The sequence below is a fragment of the Artibeus jamaicensis genome, unplaced genomic scaffold (genome assembly GCF_021234435.1).
Source record: "Artibeus jamaicensis isolate MK-2021 breed Jamaican fruit bat unplaced genomic scaffold, CSHL_Jam_final contig_233, whole genome shotgun sequence".
Lineage (NCBI taxonomy): Eukaryota > Metazoa > Chordata > Mammalia > Chiroptera > Phyllostomidae > Artibeus > Artibeus jamaicensis.
In genome coordinates this window covers 34,187,893-34,207,486 of record NW_026521486.1, presented here as the reverse complement: position 1 = coordinate 34,207,486, position 19,594 = coordinate 34,187,893, and the positions used below count along the sequence as shown (strand labels likewise).

The following is a 19,594-nucleotide window of genomic DNA, read 5'->3' as shown; positions in this document are numbered from 1 at the left end:
CTCGGCAGCAGAGGCAATGCTATTTATATAGTCTGTTCTAGAGTACTTATTTCAAAGTGGAAGTATGTTAACCGTTAGTTGATAGCAAATATAGTACTAAAAATGGAACTCATTTGTAAAAATTATATGAGAGAAAAGTCTCTTCTATTCTTTATATTCTCCAGCATTTTAGAGTGCCTTGTAAATCATTATGAATATTTGCTGAATTAACTAAATATTTGAACTTTTCAATAAGATGTAATCTGCTTTGTGTCAGTTTTAGCATTTATATTCTATACAGTGACAAACTTATGGTTTGAGTCAGTGATTTGTCCTGTATAAGACTTCAAATGTAGAAAATGTATAATGTTATATAGTTGCATGATCCCCCACAAATTTCTTACCACAAATCTAAGGGACACATGGGCCTGATCAGGAAATTAGAAATAGCGTAAATGAAAAATAAATACTTGCAATTGTAATTAATTATTGAAATACTGTGCTTTCCAAAATAATTTTCACATGCTGCCAAAGAGTATCATTTAATCATAGCTTTGCCTGCTTTAAATAATTGCTTCTCTTTCTATAAAATAAGCAATCTAATTTCACATAAGGTAATTTTTTATGAGATGATTCCCCCACTTTCAAACTTGACATTAATACCAATACTTAGTCAATGACTTATTGTTCTTTGGAGCCCTTTAAACTAGTGTCTTTCTGACTGGTACTCTGTTTAGTGATAGGGAATTTCATTAAACACGAATTATTGAATGATTGTCATAAGAAACAGTGTAAAATTTACTTATAAAAGATGCTTCAGTGAGTAAAATATTTTATTTTAGTTTTTCCTAGACTTGCTTATAGTTTAGTCTGAGTTCTTTTTTTTAAAGACTTTTTATTTTAAGATAATTTTAGATTTACAGAAAACTTGCCAAGTTGGTGTAGAGATTTCCCGTATACTCTTTACCCAGGTACTTCTAATTTTAACATCTTATATAATGAGGATACTTTAGTTTAAAATATTTGAATTAAAAAAAATTTATCAGTTCTTTTGTTTTTCCAAATTTCAGGGTCCCAAAACAACGAAGGTAGGTAGAAATTTTCTCGAAATAGTTTTATAAACACCAACATTGTACAAACAGAATTTTAAACATTTTTTAGTTTCATTGTAGTTTATAGCGTTTACTGAGCTTACTTTGTAGACATTAATGCTGTTTTAATCATGGGTAAATCATAAATAATCTTTGTGAGGATTTGACATGTGCATATATTATGAAATAATTACCAAAATAAGGTCAGTTATCACATCTGTCACTTCACATAATTACTGTTGTGTGTAAGTGAGTCTGTGTGTCTGTGCCTATGTGTGTAGTGAGAACACGGAAGATTTGTCTCAGCAGCTTTCAAGTACACAATGCAGTATTGTTAACCATAGTCACCATGCTGTTCATTAGATCCCCAGAACTTACTCATCTTATACCTAAAATTTATACCCTTGACCAGCATCTGCCCATTTTCTTCAGCTCCCACCCCTGATAACCACACATTTACTCTGTGTTTATGAGTCTCTTTTTTTAGACTCCACGTATAAGTGAGATCACACAGTATTTACTTTTCTCTGACTTGTTTCACACAACATCATGCCCTCAAGGTTCATTCGTGTTCTTGCAAATAGCAAGATTTTATTCTTTTTAATGGCCCAATAATATTCTATTATGTATTTTCTTTTTTTATCTGATCATATATGGGTAAACACATTTTTCCAAGTCTTGGCTATTTTGAATAATGTCTCAATGCACAGGGAGGTACAGATATCTCTTTGTGATAGTTGTTTCATTTCATAAAGTTTACATTCTTTCTGGGGAGGGAAAGTGATGAAATAATCAGTTTCAGGTAGCTTTCAATATCCAGAAAACCAAGAAAGGTTGCAGTGAGAAATACGTGGTAGGGGATCGTGTTGATGCTGTTTCATACATGGTGGATAAGGAGGTAAAATTTGAGAAGAGACCTAGATGAAACAAGGGATTAAGTCAATGATTACCTAAGGGATCACCATTACAGGCAGAAGAAACAGTTACTGCAAAGTTCCAAAGTTGGGAGTAACCTTGTGAGAATTAGAGTGGTCAGAATAGAGCAAGGGAGGCAGAAAGTGAAAGCTAAAACATGAGTTGTGGGTGGGGGAGATGAGCAGGAGCCAGTTCAGGGACAAAAAGACTAAGGTGAAATGTTTGAGTTTTATTCTGAGGGTAAAGGGTAGTCTGGGAAAGTTATAAGCAGAAGAGTGATATGCTGTGATTTACATTTTTAAAGGGTCAGTGCATCCCTGACCAGTGTGGCTTAGGTGATTGGGCATCCTCCTGCAGAGCCAAAGGTTGCTGGTTCAGTTCCCTTTGGGGGACATGCCTGGGTCCCCAGTCGAGGCAATCAGTGTTTTTCTCTCACACTGATATTTCTCTCCCTCTCTTTTTTTACCCTTACCCTCTCTTTAAAAATTAAAACATAAAATAAAAAAAATAAATAGTCAATGGAAAATTCACTCTAGTAGGAAGGAGACCAGTTAGGAAGCTATTGCAGCAGACTACATCAAAGTCTTCACGATGAAATAAATCAACTTCTAGAAGGAAGGAAAGAAGGATCTCAGAGGTACACAGATGTTTTCTAAGGATACAAGAATACAGGTAGCTTTATGGAAATCAGTATATAGATCATCAACTTCCATATTTATCCTTTCCTGAGAAAAATCTAAGTCTTGAAGTCCTGCCTTATGTCATTACCTTTTTAAATTATTGGACCACGGACTTATTTTGTCTTGTTGTGAGTGGTAAAATGTAGCATTAGGAGTTTTGAGGTGTTCTGTATTCCTTATATATTGTAGTGTGGAGTGGTGGGACTGGTAATAATTTTTGTTTAGTGACATCACCCATGAAATTATTCTTAAATGATGATACAAAAACTATCATTATATAACTTATTGACAAAAATAAGACTCCAAAATAACTATTTTAATAAAGATTAAGAGCATTAGTAAAAATATAAATGAGTTTAATATTTTTACATTGCCTTAAAGTTGTCTTTGAAATTTCATATAACTTAAATCAGTATTACTCATTGAAAAAGCTAGGAAATTGTCTAGGACTACAGAAAAGGTTAGAATACCAGGCGCAATGTTGAAAGGTCCACCAGTGCATTTAAATCAATATGTTTTCTCCCCCAAAACTACTGCACTTCATAGAAGATATGAAATAGCAGAAGACATTAATAAGGTTGTAGGGGAAAATTCCCTTACAGATTGATGAATACATAGATTATTCCAATTAAGTTATTCCCAGTTAATTTATTAAAGAAATTTTGATATTTGAATTCTTTTTTAGAAATACAACTTGTGAAGAAACTTTACAGAACTTAGTATATATATATATATTTATTTATTTATATATTATATATATATTTTTTTCATTCTCACCTGAGGATATGTTTATTGATCAGAGAGAGAGGGTGAGAGAGAGAGAGAGGGAGAGAGAGAGACATAGATGTGAGAGAGAACGTGGATTGGTTACCTCTTGTATGTGCTCTGACTGGGGATGGAACCCACAACCTAAGCATGTGCCCGGCCTTGGAATTGAACCCACAATGTTTTGGTGTATAGGACAACACTTCAACCAACTGACCACCAGCCTGGCCAGGATCATATATTTTTATGTGAATTGATTTTATTTAATATTTTCAGAATGGTAACCAAGTACATCCAGGCATGGAACTGTAAAGAATGGGCAAAATGGGGGCCTATTGCTCATAGCTATGTTTTAAATCTTATTTTAATTTAGAAATACTATATTCACAAACAGGCTTTAGTTGCCTAAAATTCGAGTTCTGGTTTCTATGGAACATTCCATATTGACCCTTAAAACATAAATGGTGTTAAGTCCAGGTCATTAAAATCACATCTTCTTAAAACCATATGTAAATAAATGGAATCAACTTATATCTGGCTCATCATAAATATTGAGGTAGCTTGTAAACACATTTATTTGTGCCAAAAATGAAGTCAAACTGTCTTCTGTAACTGCGATAGGGCCAGTTGGCTTAATTTTGAAAGCTGGACTTTGTTAATAAGGTAAATTGTAGACATTTTTATACTTTGAGCAAAATCTGCAGCTTTAAAGTCTTTATCAATTTAAAATTAAAGCAAGTGTTAAGAAAAATAATTTTATCAAAAATCTTTATTTAATTTCCAATAATATTGGGCTTAAAAGATTTGTGAATCAACTTTTATGCTGAAAACAAATAATGCTGACCCAAATATAAATATCAATCAAAATGATCATCTTAAAAGCATTTAAGAGCTGATGAGATAGTAAGAAATAATCAGGAGAAAACCTGTATAAAGACAGGAACTGAAGAACAGAATCACTGGGTTTATCATGAGGTCATTTATAGAACTGGCAAAACTTGAACTTTGGTCTTAACAGCAACAGTGGAAGCCAGTACAGTGGAATGATGTCTCCAGTGTACTGAAAGTAAATAACGGCCAATTTAGAATTCTGTAGCAGCTCAAATAGTTTCCAAGAATAAAAGTGAAATAACATTTTTTTGGGCAAAACTTGAGTTACCCACCTACAAAACAGATTATACATACAAGGTATAAAACAATAATCATAATAATAAATGTGGATTTAAAAATAAACTAAGATACATGGCAACAAGCAACCTAAAATGTCCATTAGTTGATGAATAAAGAAAATGTCTCTTACATACATACATACATACATACATACATACATACATACATACATACATAAAATGAAAGCCCTGGCTAGGTAGCTCAAGTAGAGTGTTATCCTGCTGTGCCAAGGTTGCAGATTGGATCCCCAGTCAGGGCACATACAAGAATCAAACCAATGAATGCATCAGTAACTGGAACAACAAATAGATACTTTTCTCTCTGTTTGTGTCTCAAAAGAAAGAGGGAGGGACGGAGGGACGGAGGAAGGAAGAAAGAAAAAAAAAGGAAGGAAGAGAGAGAAAGACAAAAAGAATATGTAGTATATCCATACAATGGAATATTTTTTTAGCCATAAAATGTAAGTATTGATGCTGAAAATATTATGCTAAGTGGAAGAGGCCAGTCACTAAAGAACACACATTGGCTGATTCCAGTTATATGAAATGTCCAGAATAGGCAAATTTACAGAGAAAGCGGATGAGCGGCTTCCTAGAGCCGGAGTCGGGAGTAAATATGGCAGGGCGACTGCTAATAGATATGTGGTTTCTTTTATGTGGTGATGAAAATGTTCTGACACGGGAATAAAATTTAAAATTTTATACCTTTTTGGTAGGAGATAAATATAATAGGAGGATCAACAAAAGTTTTCAAGTACGTTACATTAGGATAAGATTTCTGTGGGGGAAGTGGAGTGGGAATACCAGTTTAAGGAGAAAAAAGGATTAAACTTTTTACTAAAGAAAATATTGCTCATATTTTTAAAACTAATGATATTAGCCATCAAATCCCATGGTATATAGGATATATTTGTGTATATTTTAGGCAGTGATTCCACTGGATATATTTTAGGCAGTGATTGATACATTGAAAAGAGTGATATACCAGAATTATTTTATGTCATGTATTGGAAACATTTGCAGCCATTATGCTTGTGATGAAAAGTTTTCAATGCCAACATAAAAATGTGTGAAGGGGTATATAGTTTTCCAAAATTATTTTAGGGAATATGTAAACAAATATTTTCAAAATTTACTGGTCAGCTACAGCTGAGGAAGAGGCACCAGAAAAGAAGTCTGAGAAGGAGAGACCTGTGGGACAAGTGGCTAAGTCAGTACTAACCAAAGACCAAATGAAGGAAGTACTTCAAGGGGGAAGAAAACTTTGTAAAAGGACGATGGCAGATGAGTAAAATGAAGGCTGAAAACTGACCGTTGCCATTGGAAACAGCCATCTGCAAAGGTCTTTAACGAGAGAGGTTTTAATGGAGCAAGAGAAATAAAAGCCTGTGCGGGCCACACAGAAAATGGGGAAATGAAGGCAGGGCCAACTCCTTTCAGGTGGTTTGACATGAAGGGTAACAGAATTGGAGCAGTGATGGAGAGGATGTGAAGTCTGGGGAGAGAGAACTTCGTGGGTAACTGAACTTGTTAGTTACAAGCACCAAGCCCACACAGTTCACCCCCCGTAAAGGGAAGGAAGGCAGACAAAGATACAGGGGGGTTCCAAGATTTGCTGTGTAAGGAGATTGTTTTCTTCTCAAATGTTCTAGTAATATACAAGGCAAGGGCAACAGCTGAGAATAGGAAAGAGCAGGGGATTTTGGAAGTTTGAATAGTGAGGACAATGAAATAGTAGTAAGAATACTGCATGGTGTTTAAAGACTATTAAAACTTGTGCTCATAAATTTGAACTCATGTGTTTTTTTTTCTGGCAGGGTTCAGCTGCTCATATTGCTAGCACAGATTAATGGGGAGTTGAATTTAACTAGAGGTAGGAATTCACCAGCTGAGCTTCTCAGAAGGAGAGGAAAATAGGAGAGGTGGAGATGTATGTTGGTGATAATGGTGATGAACCAACTGTGAAATTTATCTGAGTAGGAAAAGAAGTGTGGGATGAGAAGGGTTGATGAACAGTGGAAAACTGGTAGGGCTAATGGAATGGAGATTCCGATGGACCACCCTGCAGTAAGTGAGCCCAAACTTGAAGATGGTCATCCAAGAGCATGTATCCCGAGGATCAATCACTCTTGATTCCTCAGTTTAGATGATTGTCTTCTATTCATTGTAATCTTCCCTTCGGGAAAATGGAGGGGAGGTGGTTATCACCAAGATGGTTCTCAGATCTGTGCCCTGCAGGTCTCATCTCAGTTTTCTAATTTTAATGCCTGCAGCATTTCCTGGATGCTCTAGCACTTCATACTAATTGTATTTAAACCTCTTTAAATACTTTCTCTTACAAATTGACTTGCTCTGGACTACCATTCTTTCTGTGCCTTGCCTTCCCTTCCCTTTCCTTCTTTCCTTTCTTCCTTCTTTCCTTCCTTCCTTCCTTCCTTCCTTCCTTCCTTCCTTCCTTCCTTCCTTCCTTCCTTCCTTCCTTCCTTCCTTCCATCCATCCATCATTCCTCTTTCTTTCTTTCTTTCTTTCTTTCTTTCTTTCTTTCTTTCTTTCTTTCTTTCTTTCTTTCTTTCTTTCTTTCTTTCTTTCTTTCTTTCTTTCTTTCTAAATCTTCTTTGTCTCCTTCCTCTCTTGCCTCTAATTTAATCATTATCCGATTATTGGATCCAATCTCCTGTCTGCATTTTGGGTCACGATTAACTACTGTTAATAGGGACCAAAATGGTATCTTCTTTACAATCATTTTTTCCCTAAAACCAGGTTAGTTTTCAAAATTATATTCTTAAGCCATAGCCCTTCTTGAAAACATGTAGGGGGTTTCTTTTAGTATAATGTCCAAACTCTATAGCCTAGGCTCCAGTTGTCTTTCTCATCTGCACATCACCTCTTCTTGGAGTCTTCCAGGTCCCACAGAACTTGTTGGCCTCTCCAGGGCTCTCTGAACTCTGTATCTGATGCCCGTGTTTCCCACTTTGGGGATATTTTCCCCTCATATCTGAATGTTAAACTTTTGGGGGCACATACTTAAGTACTATACATACTCCATACAATTTTACTGGATCCCAGCTGTTGAAAATAATCTCTCCTTCCTCCAAACTTGCAAAATAATTCTCTATCTGCTAGTCATAAAAATGTCTTTAATATTTATTGACATATTGCAGTATTAAAACTGTTTTTACACATATTTTCTTTTAATCCTTACAACAATGAAATCAGGTTCCATTTAACATCATTTTAAAGATATGAAAACTGGGGAAGAGAGGGCCACTTAAATCGTTTATGCTTGTCACTATTACTCTTGGCATCGAATGATTTCTATGCTTATTTTTGTTATTTGGTTTCATATGTTGCCCTTAAGGCACTGAGTCAAGGCTTTGCACGTAATGGGTGGTCTTATTTGAATGAGTGAAAAACAGGATTTATGGAAATATTTTTCATAATTATTATTTGAGGGATATCTGTTTTTAAGGTACTTGGGTTAGTAGCCTTTTATTAACATATGCTGTTGCCTTTGTTCAGCCTGGCAATAAGAAAAAGAAAAACACCAAAGCGGAATACTTGAAGCTGCTACAAGAGGAGGAGGAGAGACGCCAAAAAGAGGAAGGTACAGAACACAGTGATGCTATTTTTACATGCAGGTGATGCCGACCACAGGTTGGTATTTCTGTAATCCAGTCAGTATATTTGCAAAGACTTTTCAAAATTCTTTAATTTTTCAAATTCAATTTTTTATGATAGGTTCCTACTATGTAAAGGGCACCCACAAAGGTGATAGTGCACACAAATCACTTTCAGATGCATTTCAAAGGAGAGTTGCCAGATAAAATATGGGATGCCCAGTTAAATTTGAATTTCAGATAAACAATGGGTAAGTTATCCATAAGTTATAGGGCATAATTTGCCCCATGCAATATTTGGGACATACTTAAACCAAAAAAAAGTTTATTATTGATCTCAAATTCGAATTCAACTGAGCATCCTTTATTTCGATATTAATTCCGGCAGTCCTGCTTGAAGTGGTCACACTCACTAATAATGAAATAGGGGCATTGGCGCTGACCATACAGGGAGAACTCTGAAATTCAAGTTCATTAAATAAGGGAAGTACACACTAGCAAGAAAACATACAGTGGCTTAGATTTTTATAATTTCCTAATTTTATTTGCCAAATGTAAAGAGTACTGTCACTTGTTAAAATATCAATTAAAACTATTAAAACTATTATTATTAAAAACACCAAAATTTATTTTAAAAATCTGAATGTTTCAAGTGGTTGTAGCTTTTAACATTAAGAACATCTGTGGATAAAATTCAGGTTTTAAAAATCGGTTTTTCAGGTTTCATGCTGATTTTTTATGTATAATCATATAAATCCTTTTTAGATGACTCATGATAAGAATAAAACATCAGGATGTAGGTCTTGGGAAATGTTTTATGGTAATTGATTTAAACTCAGATTCTTCAGCATATGTATCCTATTTTTCACAGTGAAAGCAAGAGAAATTTAAGGTTACTGCTTTGATGATGTGCATATAGTAAGGTTATGGAAATCTTATGAAGATGTGACCTTTCTTACTTACCCCCAATAGATGTGTCATTTTTTTATTGGCTAAAGTCATTATTGGATCATTATAAACTTTTGAGAGAAGAAAGATATCATTATGAGCCTATTCTTTTTAGCCAGAAAATTTAGTCATGTTACATTTTTGAAGAAATCTAGCATTTGTCTTAGTTTTAGTACATAATAAAGGTTGTGACTTCTATAAAATATATCACCATCACTACATCTTTCAAATATTTGAATTAACTTTTAGGCTTTAAAAATAGATTGATTTTTATCACTGTGAAAAAAATTTTTTTTGTCCTTTAGAGGAAGCCCGTGTGAAACATGAAAAAGAAGAAATGGAAAGGCTTGAAATGGAACGAATTGAGAAAGAAAAATGGCAAAAACTGGAAGTAAAGGTAAGTAAACATTAATGATGTTATCAATGAAGGCAAATTATATGACTATTGGATGTGTTGTGCTATTTAATATCATTCTCCTCCAGAAGCTACCAATAATAGTTAGGCCTGTATGAACTGGCTTAACTCATTTAATCCTACTGTAAAATTAATGACATTGTCATCCACATTTCACAGATAAGGAAATTGAGGAATAGAGAAATCAAGCTAGGTCAGAGCCAGGACCTAGACAGAAGTAATTTTGCATTGGATCCCATGCTTGTAAACATTAACTTATTATTCTCAATCTGTTTTGTAGAGAATTAAACAAGGACCAAAAGGAAAAAAATATTTAAGTTCTATGTCTCCTTTTTTGGTTTCACTTCTATTTTTCACCAGAATTTTTCAAATCAGTAGTTGTGAAATATTTTGATTTCAGGAAAAAAAAACCTCATTGTTCTTAAAAATTGAAAACCCTCACCAAGGATCTTTTGTTTATGTGGGTACATCTATTAATATTTACATAGTAGAAATTAAAACTGAGAAATCAAAAAATATATTAATAGACTTAAACATTGTTAAATATGAACATTAATATAAGTAAATAGGATTCACATATTTTAAAGAAAATAGGTATATATATAATTATATATATGTAATGTATATTATTTAGCTATGATTGACATATAGCATATTAGTTTCAGGTGTGCAACATAATGATTTAGTATTTGTATATATTGTGAAATGATCACCAGAGTAAGTCTAGTTAACATCCATCAGTACACATTATATATTTTTAAATTAGGGGAGTGACATTGCTTATATTTTTAAAATCCCTTTGATGTCTGACTGAACAGAAGACAATTGGATTCTTATGTCCACTTCATTATTCCATTATGATATGTATTTTTGATTGGAGTGTATGAAGAAAATCTGGCCTCACACAGATATGTAGCTAGAAAAAGGAGGAGTATTTTATTAACCTTTCAGATAATTGTGGGTATTTTTTATTACTGTACCAAAAATAAAGAAGTGGTAGTTTCTTAATGCAGCATCTGAAACCATTGCAATGAACTTTTCATACTCTATTACACTAAAACCTTGACCTATCTTACACACTGAATAGGTCTTGTTTCCATGCATGATTTTGCAGTATCCTGTATTGGTTGCTTGGAAATTTTGGTTCACTGAGTTATTTGCTCCCAAATATTGACACATTTTTATTATTCATTATCAAAAAATCATAAGCATTACTATCTACAATCAAATCAGAAAAGTCCTTAAGGATTGGGAAATTCTCAAGCTCACATTGATAGATAAAAGTTTTCTAAAATTTGAAAATTATTTTAAAGCTTGGATTTTATCATCAGCAACAAATACTTTAAATTGTTTCCTGGAAGTGACATGCTCAATTCATTCATTTTTGAGAGAATATCTGCCAACGTACTCAAATAATTGCACAAGACAGTGTTGTCTGTTGCTAGGCAGCAGACATGCTCTATGCATACTTCCCATTTTATCACACAGGATATTACAAAGACAGACCCTCAAAGCTTGACTTGTTATGAAATGAATATTTTTTACTGGTTCATCAGGTCATTCTTATGTGAAACTGGCTGTTCACGACTTCTGCCCCTGAAGAATGAGACCATGAGTACAGTTTGTGCCTTGATTCGTGCTATCTCCATGGTTTTACACCAGCTCGCACTATCAAAGCAAATGTGTGCACAGTGAAAAAGACAGAGTCTTAGCACTATTGTGAAAATAGGGCTAACCTCACAGATCCCAAAAGGCCTTGGCGGATACACCATGAGTGTGCAGACCACACTTTGCAAACCACTGTCTCAGAGGCAACCTTTTAGAAATATCAGATACATTCAAATGAACTTTAGTGTTCATTCTGAAACGAAACACTTTGCCAAGTAAAATTTTGATGCTACTATGAAACAAAAGCTGAAATTAAAGGACAGATTTAATGTATCTTCATGCAACAGGATCTAGAAAGAAAAAGTGAAGAACTTGAGGAACTATTTTTGTTAGAGAGGTGCTTTCCTGAAGCAGAGAAACTGAAACGAGATAATAGACTGCTTTCTCAGGTAAGGCTGAATGTTTTCTTTTTCTTTTTGAGCCAGTACTTTTGTACCACAAGAGGGAGTTGTAGTCTGATATCCTTTTTAGTTCCAAGAAACTTCAAATTTGTCTATAAGAAATCTCTGATCTGACAGAGTTGTTGTAGCAAAATAAATTCACCTAGCTTTGCACCGAACTATTTGTCAGTAATAAGATCCTTGAAATATTTATATCCTTTAACTCAATTAATTTTTGGAATCTTCACTGAGGAAATAGTCCTAAATTAAAATATTAAAATGTTGGGTTTAAGGCAATCTAGCTTTAAAAACAACATTGGTGATTATCAGGAGAAAAAGGAAAAAATGTAATAATAAGATGAGAGATGATTATGGTATAATGTTAAGCAAAAAAATTATAAGTGCAGTATGATTACAAATGTAGAATTTGCATAGACTAAAAAGGAATGGAAAGGCTCCTACTAAAATGCTATTGTGGATTAACAGTTAGTAATGATTTGATTCGTAGAAATTAGTCCAACTGTTGTCTTTTGTAAATACAGAAGCTATATGATAAGAAAGGAAAGCAAAATAAAACCAACTGATACATGGTATGAAAAATTAAAATATGACAAAACTTTGTATTTATTTGAATTATTGAGGCTTACAAATTATTTTGCCAAAGAGTAATTTGGATACTTTAGAGATAAGTAACTAGTTAGGGTCCTGATATATTTCTGCCCAAATTGAGAAAACTAGGTTGTGAGCACTCTTACTTAAACAAGAAGTGACTTAATCTTCGGTTGAATTTTCATCGGTGTGAACCTCCAGGTGTCTTTCTTCTGCAGTGGATGCACTACATTCAGTGTGACGGCAGCCCCGACCCTTCAGAAGCCCAAGAAATCAATACTTTCATTAGCTTGTGGAAAGAGGAGACAAATGAGACTTTTGAGGAAGTCATTGCCAAGAGTAAACTAGTGCTGCAGGTGAGTACCTAAGTATTTATTACTCCATAATTTAAAATTATTTAAATTACAAATTGATTTCAAAAATATAGAAATAAAATATGGCATTTGCCATTAATATTTGCCCCCTTGGCTATGGAGAAAAATATTTGCTAATCTTTTCTCTTTAACTCCTAAAAACCCCTTGATACCTTAGATGAGGTCAACGTAACATAAATGTGAAATATTTACTGTATGTGTGTCTAATTCAAGTAAAAAAATTAAGTTGCACCCATTTATGTTAATAACTTAGGGAGAAAGTGAGTAATTTTATCTTCAGCTGCATCATTCACTATTCATTGATACAGTACACATGTATTTATTGTTAACTATGTACCAGGCCCCAACTCGTTCAGGCAGTGAAAGTACCAAGATGAATAAGCATATCCTATGTTCTGTTTCTGCAAACAGGATGCATAGACTAGCCTAAGGAACTACCACTTTACAAACACTTAAAAATGCTGGAAAATATTTTAAATGACATTTAAGTCCATTGCCTAGTATAAAAGAAAATAAGGGAAAATCTTGGAGGTCATAAAACAGTTTAGAAAAGTGGGCAGGTGTAGAAGTCAGGGGCTTCCCAGAAAGTATCTGTTAACCCCTGGTGCCTTAGCTTGGGTTTAAAGGGCTATCAGAGGCAAAGCCAAGGTTATATGCATGGTGACAAATGGATCAGAGACCTCCTGTACTGCTGGGAGCCGCAGAAAGGTAATGTGTTTAATAGGGGGAAAAAACTCCTCTGCAAAGGGAGGTGATACGAACTTGTTTTGCTCATCTTTAGCTTCATAGAAGGAAAATAACATTTCTAGTGAGAATTCTGAATTAGGAGTGCATCCTAAGTGGATTGGACAATTTACCAGATTACAGCACAGAGAGATAAAGAGATGGAAAGAGCAGTTGACATATATGTATGATAGAGGAAGAAGGACTAAAAAATGATTGAAAAGGGAAACAAGGGAAAGAATAAGGGAAATAAGCCAGAAGAATAAGGGAAAGAAAGTAGTCAAACAGATATGGCTGGCAGTTTTTCAGAATTGAGGAAAGAAGTGAACCCTCTGATTCAAGAAATATAACAAAATGCCAATTTGGGTTAAATAGAAAGAAATCCACACTTAGACACACTTACATAATATTAGAAAGTAAAAGTAAAGGATTTCTTGATCCTGTTATACTTTAGGCTTTTTAAAAATTATATTTTATTAATTATGCTATCACAGTTATCCTGATTTTGACCCTTTTCACACTTCCACCCAGCAACCCCCCCCCTCAGGCAATCCCCCCACCATTGTTCATGTCCATGGGTCATGCATGTAAGTGCTTTGGCTACTCCATTTCCTATGCTGTACTTTACATCCCCATATCTATTCTGTGACTACCTATTGGGACTTCTTAATCCCCTCACCTGTTCACCCATTCCCCAACTACTCCTCTCATCTGGCAATAATCAAAACACCTTCTGTATCCATGATTCTGTTTCTGTTTTTCTTTGCTTAGTTTGTTTTTTAGTTTCAATTGTTGATAGATTTGAATTTCTTGCCATTTTGTTATTAATAGTTTTGATCTTCTTTTTCAAGAAGTCCCTTTAACATTTCCTATAATAAATAATGATTTGGTGATGATGATGAACTCCTTTAGTTTTTTCTTGTCTGGAAAGCTTTTCATCTGCCTTTTGATTCTAAATGATAGCTTTGCTGGGTCTAGAAATCATGGCTGTAGGTCCCTGCTTTTCATGATTTTGAATATTTCTTGCCAATATTTCTTGCCCTTCTAGTCTGCAAAGTTTCTTTTGAGAAATCAGCTGACAGTCTTATGGAAACTTCCCTGTAGGTAACTAACTGCTTTTCTCTTGCTGCTTTTAAGATTCTCTCTTTATCTTTAAACTTCGGCACTTTAACTATGATGTGTCTTGGAGTGGGCTCTTTGCATACATCTTGTTTGGGACTCTCTGTACTTCCTGGACTTACATGTCTATTTCCTTCACCAAATTATGGTAGATTTCTTTCATTATTTTTTCAGTAGATTTCCAATTTCTTGTTGTTTATCTCCTCCTTCCAGCACCCCATGATATGAATATTAGACCACTTGAAGTTTTCCCAGAGGCTGCTTATACTATTCTTGAGGTTTTTTTAAAATTCTTTTTTCTACTTGTTGTTCTAATTGGTTGCTTTTTGCTTCCTTATGTTCCAAATTATTGATTTGATTTTCAGCTACTGTTGTCTCCCTGTCAATTGTTCTTTACTTCAATTAGTATATCCTTAGTTTCTGACTAGATCTTTTTTATGCTGTTGAGGTCCTCACCAAGTTCCTTGAGCATCCTTATAACCAGTGTTTTGAACTCTGCATCTGTTAGATAGCTTATCTCCATTTTGTTTAGCTCTTTTTCTTGAATTTTGATCTGTTCTTTCATTTGGGCCATGTTTCTTTGTCTCCTCATTTTGTCAGCCTCCTAGTGTTGCTTCCGTGTATTAGGTAGAGTTGCTTTCACCCCATGTCTTGGTAGTGTGGCCTAATGTAATAAGTTTTCTATAGGGTCCAGTGGCACAGCCTCCCCTGTCACCCAAGCTGGGTGTTTAGGGTATACCCTCCTCCTGTAGTTGAGCCTTGATTGCTGTTGACAGGTCAATGGGAGGGATTTAGCCAGTCAGCTGCAGGGACTGGCTGTGACCACCCACCACCAACTTCCATCCTCCGTGGAAGATCAGCTGTACAGGTACAGGACAGTGGTGTTCCACATGGTCCACTGGGTGTGCTGGCCCTGGGGTTTTCTAGGTGGTACAGAACAAAGTCAGCCCCTGCTTTTGTTTTGCCCAGGGCCATGCTGCCTAAGCTATAAAGCGATCTGAGATAGCTGTTAATTGTGCTGGGTATGAAGATTTTCAGAAGAAGCCAACCTGTGAATCTCTGCTGGCTGCTGCTTGCTGGGCGAGGGTCTCACTGAGGCCAGCTGTTGCTTATTTTATATGATTTAGCAAGTTATGAAGCATGAGCCAAGTCCAGCTATTCCTATGGAAAAGCAGTGTGGGTAGGCCCATAAGTTGGGCGGGGTGGAGTCTCTGAGGATCACGAAGGCAGGGCAAACAGTATTAGCTGGGTTGATGGAATCTCAGATATGGCACTGTGGGCTGTCAACTGTGGGTGCAGGGTTCAGACAAGGGACAATTGTCTCTGCTCACCTTGATGCTAGAAACCTCAGTTTCTTCCCATATGCCACTGGTGCCTTTCATACTGCTACCTCAGTATTGGGGCTCAAAGGGAGTGAGTTTGAGTAGGTGAGTCTGTGTGAGGGTTCTTTAAGAGGTACTGCTTGGGGCTCTAGAAGATTCTTCCACCAACTCAACCCCTGCTGGTTTTCACAGTCAGAAGTTGGAGGTACTTATCTTCCTGGGCTGGGGGCTGTGGTGTGGGGCTGGGACTTCTCACTCCTGGAATGTCCCTCTCGAATTTTTATCCATCACACATGGGTGAGGGACCAGCCTGTTCCATGTCTCTCCATCTCCTACCAGTCTGGATGTAGTTTCTTTAATTCTGTAGTTGTCAGACTTCCATTCAGCTCGATTTCTGTTGGTTCTCAGTGATAGTTGTTCTATATTTCAGTTGTAATTTTGATGTGGTTGTACAAGCAGGCCAGCCATGTCTGCCTATGCCACCATCTTGACTGGAAGTGCTCCTTTATGCTTTTTGTTGTAATTTGGGGGTGTCAAACTCATCTTCACTGGGGGCCACATCAGCTTCATGGTTGCCTTCAAAGGGCCAAATGTAATTTTAGGACTGTATAAATGTAACTACTTCTTAACAGTTAAGCGAGAGCTCGGTATTGCCACTGGGTAGAAGCAAGGTGGAAGGCCGGATTTGGTCTGTGGGACTTGTGTTTGCCACCTGTGTTCTAAGTCCTCTCGATACTTTTTGTGCCTCTTGTCACTGTGGTTTAACTCTCCTCCATGTTGCTGTGCAGTGGAATAATTCCGGACTCTTGCAAACACATAACAAGCATTGCCTATTTTAATCTGGACAACATGCTGATGAGATTTTTTTACATATGAAGGACTACCTTTTTTACATATGAAGATTGCAACCTGCTTAGAGTCCCCTATGAGACCTTAGATGGGGCTTGCTCTGACTTTCCAGAGACTCCAGAGAGCCTCCCACACACTGTGAGGTATTGCACACCCGTGGATTCATCATAGGGTGTCTTGCCATTGCACATGCCCTTGACTGGGGAGGCTGCCCTAGCATGGTGCTGGTCCAGGAGTCTGGTGCTCTGCTGTTAGCTGGGAGGCAGGGGAAGGACGCACTGGAGCTCATCAGGGGTGAGTGCAAAGTGGCATCTTCCTGTTATGAATGAATATGGTGTAAAGAATTACGAGTAATAAATAGTAGGGAAGAGGAGAGGAATCACAGCAATAGGAAACTAAATCAGGAAGCCACAAGAGGAACAGAAATAATTGGATAGCAGTGACCCCCTGGTAAACATCAAATCCTAGATTATCAAGTTCATTTATTTGACAAACTCTTAGATAATGCTTACTATGCCAGGCTTTAGAAATACAAGAGTAACTTGCTGAATTTTCACAATAACCCTGTGAGTTAGGCACCATTATCTCCATTTTACAGATGAGGAAGTCGAGGCACAGATAGTAAGTAACTTGCCCAGGGTCACACTGATAGTAAGAGGTGGCTGGAATGAAGCCCAGCATCTGGCTTGAGTCCATACTGTCCCCCATTACCGTGCTGCCTCTCTTAATTCAGAAACTTTCTGTTTATTATCCGTGTCAGTGTCCCACCCTAAATTCTGCCACTTACTAGCTGTTCCTTGATCATGCCGTGCCTCAGTTTCTCCCAACATTTTAATGATCTCTCCATTCTTCTCTTGCTCGCATGGTTTCTGAGCTGTTGGATGTGATTCTTTGTTCCTTTAAAGGTGTGGTGTTTTATTTTTCCCCTCTGGCTTTCATCAGGATTTTTAAATTTATCTTTGATTTTCTACACTTTGAAAATGATATGCCTAAGTGTAGTTTTTTTGTTTTTGTTTTTGTTTTTGTTTTTTATTTGGTTGGGGGAGCATTTATCCTCCTTGGTGTTCTCTGAGCTTTGTGGATCTGTGGTTAGGCCTCTGATATTAATTTGGTGAAATTCTTAGTCATTATATGCAATATTTCTTCTGTTCCTTTCTGTCTTTTTTCTCCTTCTAGCATCCCCATCATGTGGGGGTGACCTTAGTCATTGTCCCAAAGTCCTTGGATAGTCCATTCTGTTTTCGTTTCAGTCTTCACTCCCTTTGCTTGTTGGTTTCCTGGGATTCTATTGACATGTCCTTCTAACTCAGCATTTTTCTTCAGCTGAGTGCAGTGTACTAAGGAGCCCTTCAAAGGCATTCTTCATTTCTGTCACACTGATTTTTATCTCTAGCATTTCTTTTTGGTTCTTTCTTAGGATTTCCATCTCTCCCCTTATGTTAGCCATCTGTCCTTGCATGCTGTCCATTAGGACCCTTAGAATATTAATTGTAGTTATTTAAAAAATTTCCAGTTTGATTAATCTAACATCCATGCCATGTCTCTTCAAATCGTGGTGGGTTTTTTGTTTCATTTTGTTTTTTTTATATTCCTGGTGGTAATCCTGGTGGTCTTTTCTTGACGGCCGGATGGAATGTCCTGAGTAAAAGGAGTTGCTGTAAATAGGCCTTTAGTTATGTGCTGGTGAGGGGCAGGGGAGGAGATCTGCAGGGCCTGACTCAAATAACGCCCCTTTTTTAGTACAGAATCTTTTATTCCAAAATCATAAGCATGTAATTCTGTAACATAACAATATCACAGTTGAGCACACCCTATGGCATTTTAGGTGAAATGTTCAATTAAAAGTATAAATGATTACACCCCCATTATTACCCTGCCAACCACACTTGAGCAGGCGTTGCTTCTGCTGGACCCCATGTAGTCCTGTGATTAGGTCTCAGTGTTTTAGTAATCCTTTGCCCCGGGGGCGGGGCCGGGGGGGGGATGATTTTCACAGGTGTTTTTAATTTCCTCATCCTCTCTTCAGTGGGAGGGGGTGACGAGAGCCAGCTGGAGTTGGATATTTCCTTCCCCCAGGTGAATCAGGCTCTGATAAAACTCCAGCAGGTTAGACTCTTAATTAGTTTCCCGAGATCAGGCCTTACTAAGAACAGAATGCTCGGGCGTATCTCAGAATGGTTCCCTTTCCCCTTCCACTGCCGGAAGCATGAGAGGATTTTTCTTCCACGTTTAGTGTGTGAACCTTGTCGAGACACTGCAGGTGAATGTCACAATACTGAGGGCCCTCCTGCTGCCATGGCTGTGTCCTCCTGGAGTTTCTTTAACTCTCAGAAGTGTCCACACCAAGCTTCCAGCAATTTATTATTTACAGCTCAGGTGTCCCGCCAGGCACTGGTTCCTGCAGTGGCTTCTGCTCCTGAGTTTGTCCTGGTAGGCCAGGACTCCCTGGGTCCACCTGTAGGTCTCTCTGTCCCGCACGTACTGGTCAAAGAAGAGTCCCTGACTTTGCAGTCTGCCTACCTTTTTACTTGTTAGAACAGAATGGCGTCTTCCAAGATTCTTAGAGGTGAAACCAGATGTTCCCAAGTTTACTCACCTATAAAATAGGCACCGTGACGGTATCCACCTCATAGAGGTACGATGAGGATTGAATGAATTAAAATATATGAAGCATTCAGAATGGCTTCTAGCACATAGTAACTGTTCAGTAAATATTAGTAATTTTACTTTCTCCTTTTCACTGTTCTGATATTGTTATCGTTTCTATTGCTCCATATTCTTAGGTAATGAAAGCCCTGTTACACATGGCTGAGAATTTTTATAATGGAATTTTGGGAGGAAATAGTCTTTTTCCAGGGTCTTAAATAATATAAAAATCCTTCTTGGTATTTATTTATTTTTCTGACAATAAGATGTGTTTTATTTTTCCTCAAAAACGTTAGAATATCCCCTTTTCACGTTTTCTTTTCT

The 19,594-nt window shown here is 36.6% G+C and overlaps 1 protein-coding gene across 2 annotated transcripts in view; it reads left to right on the top strand.

Annotated features, from left to right (window-relative positions):
* DNAI7 (dynein axonemal intermediate chain 7) overlaps positions 1-19,594 on the top strand; it is a 59,577-nt gene that overhangs the window by 1,225 nt on the left and 38,758 nt on the right. Inside the window, exons 2-6 of one of the 2 annotated variants that reach the window (XM_053661986.1) lie at positions 1,050-1,067; positions 8,120-8,204; positions 9,471-9,562; positions 11,536-11,637; positions 12,456-12,593. In XM_053661986.1, the coding sequence (XP_053517961.1) occupies positions 9,503-9,562; positions 11,536-11,637; positions 12,456-12,593 (300 nt within the window). In that variant the 5' untranslated portion in view covers positions 1,050-1,067; positions 8,120-8,204; positions 9,471-9,502. Of the gene's footprint in view, positions 1-1,049; positions 1,068-8,119; positions 8,255-9,470; positions 9,563-11,535; positions 11,638-12,455; positions 12,594-19,594 lie in introns of those variants that run through there. The other variant, XM_053661985.1, reaches the window with a different exon arrangement.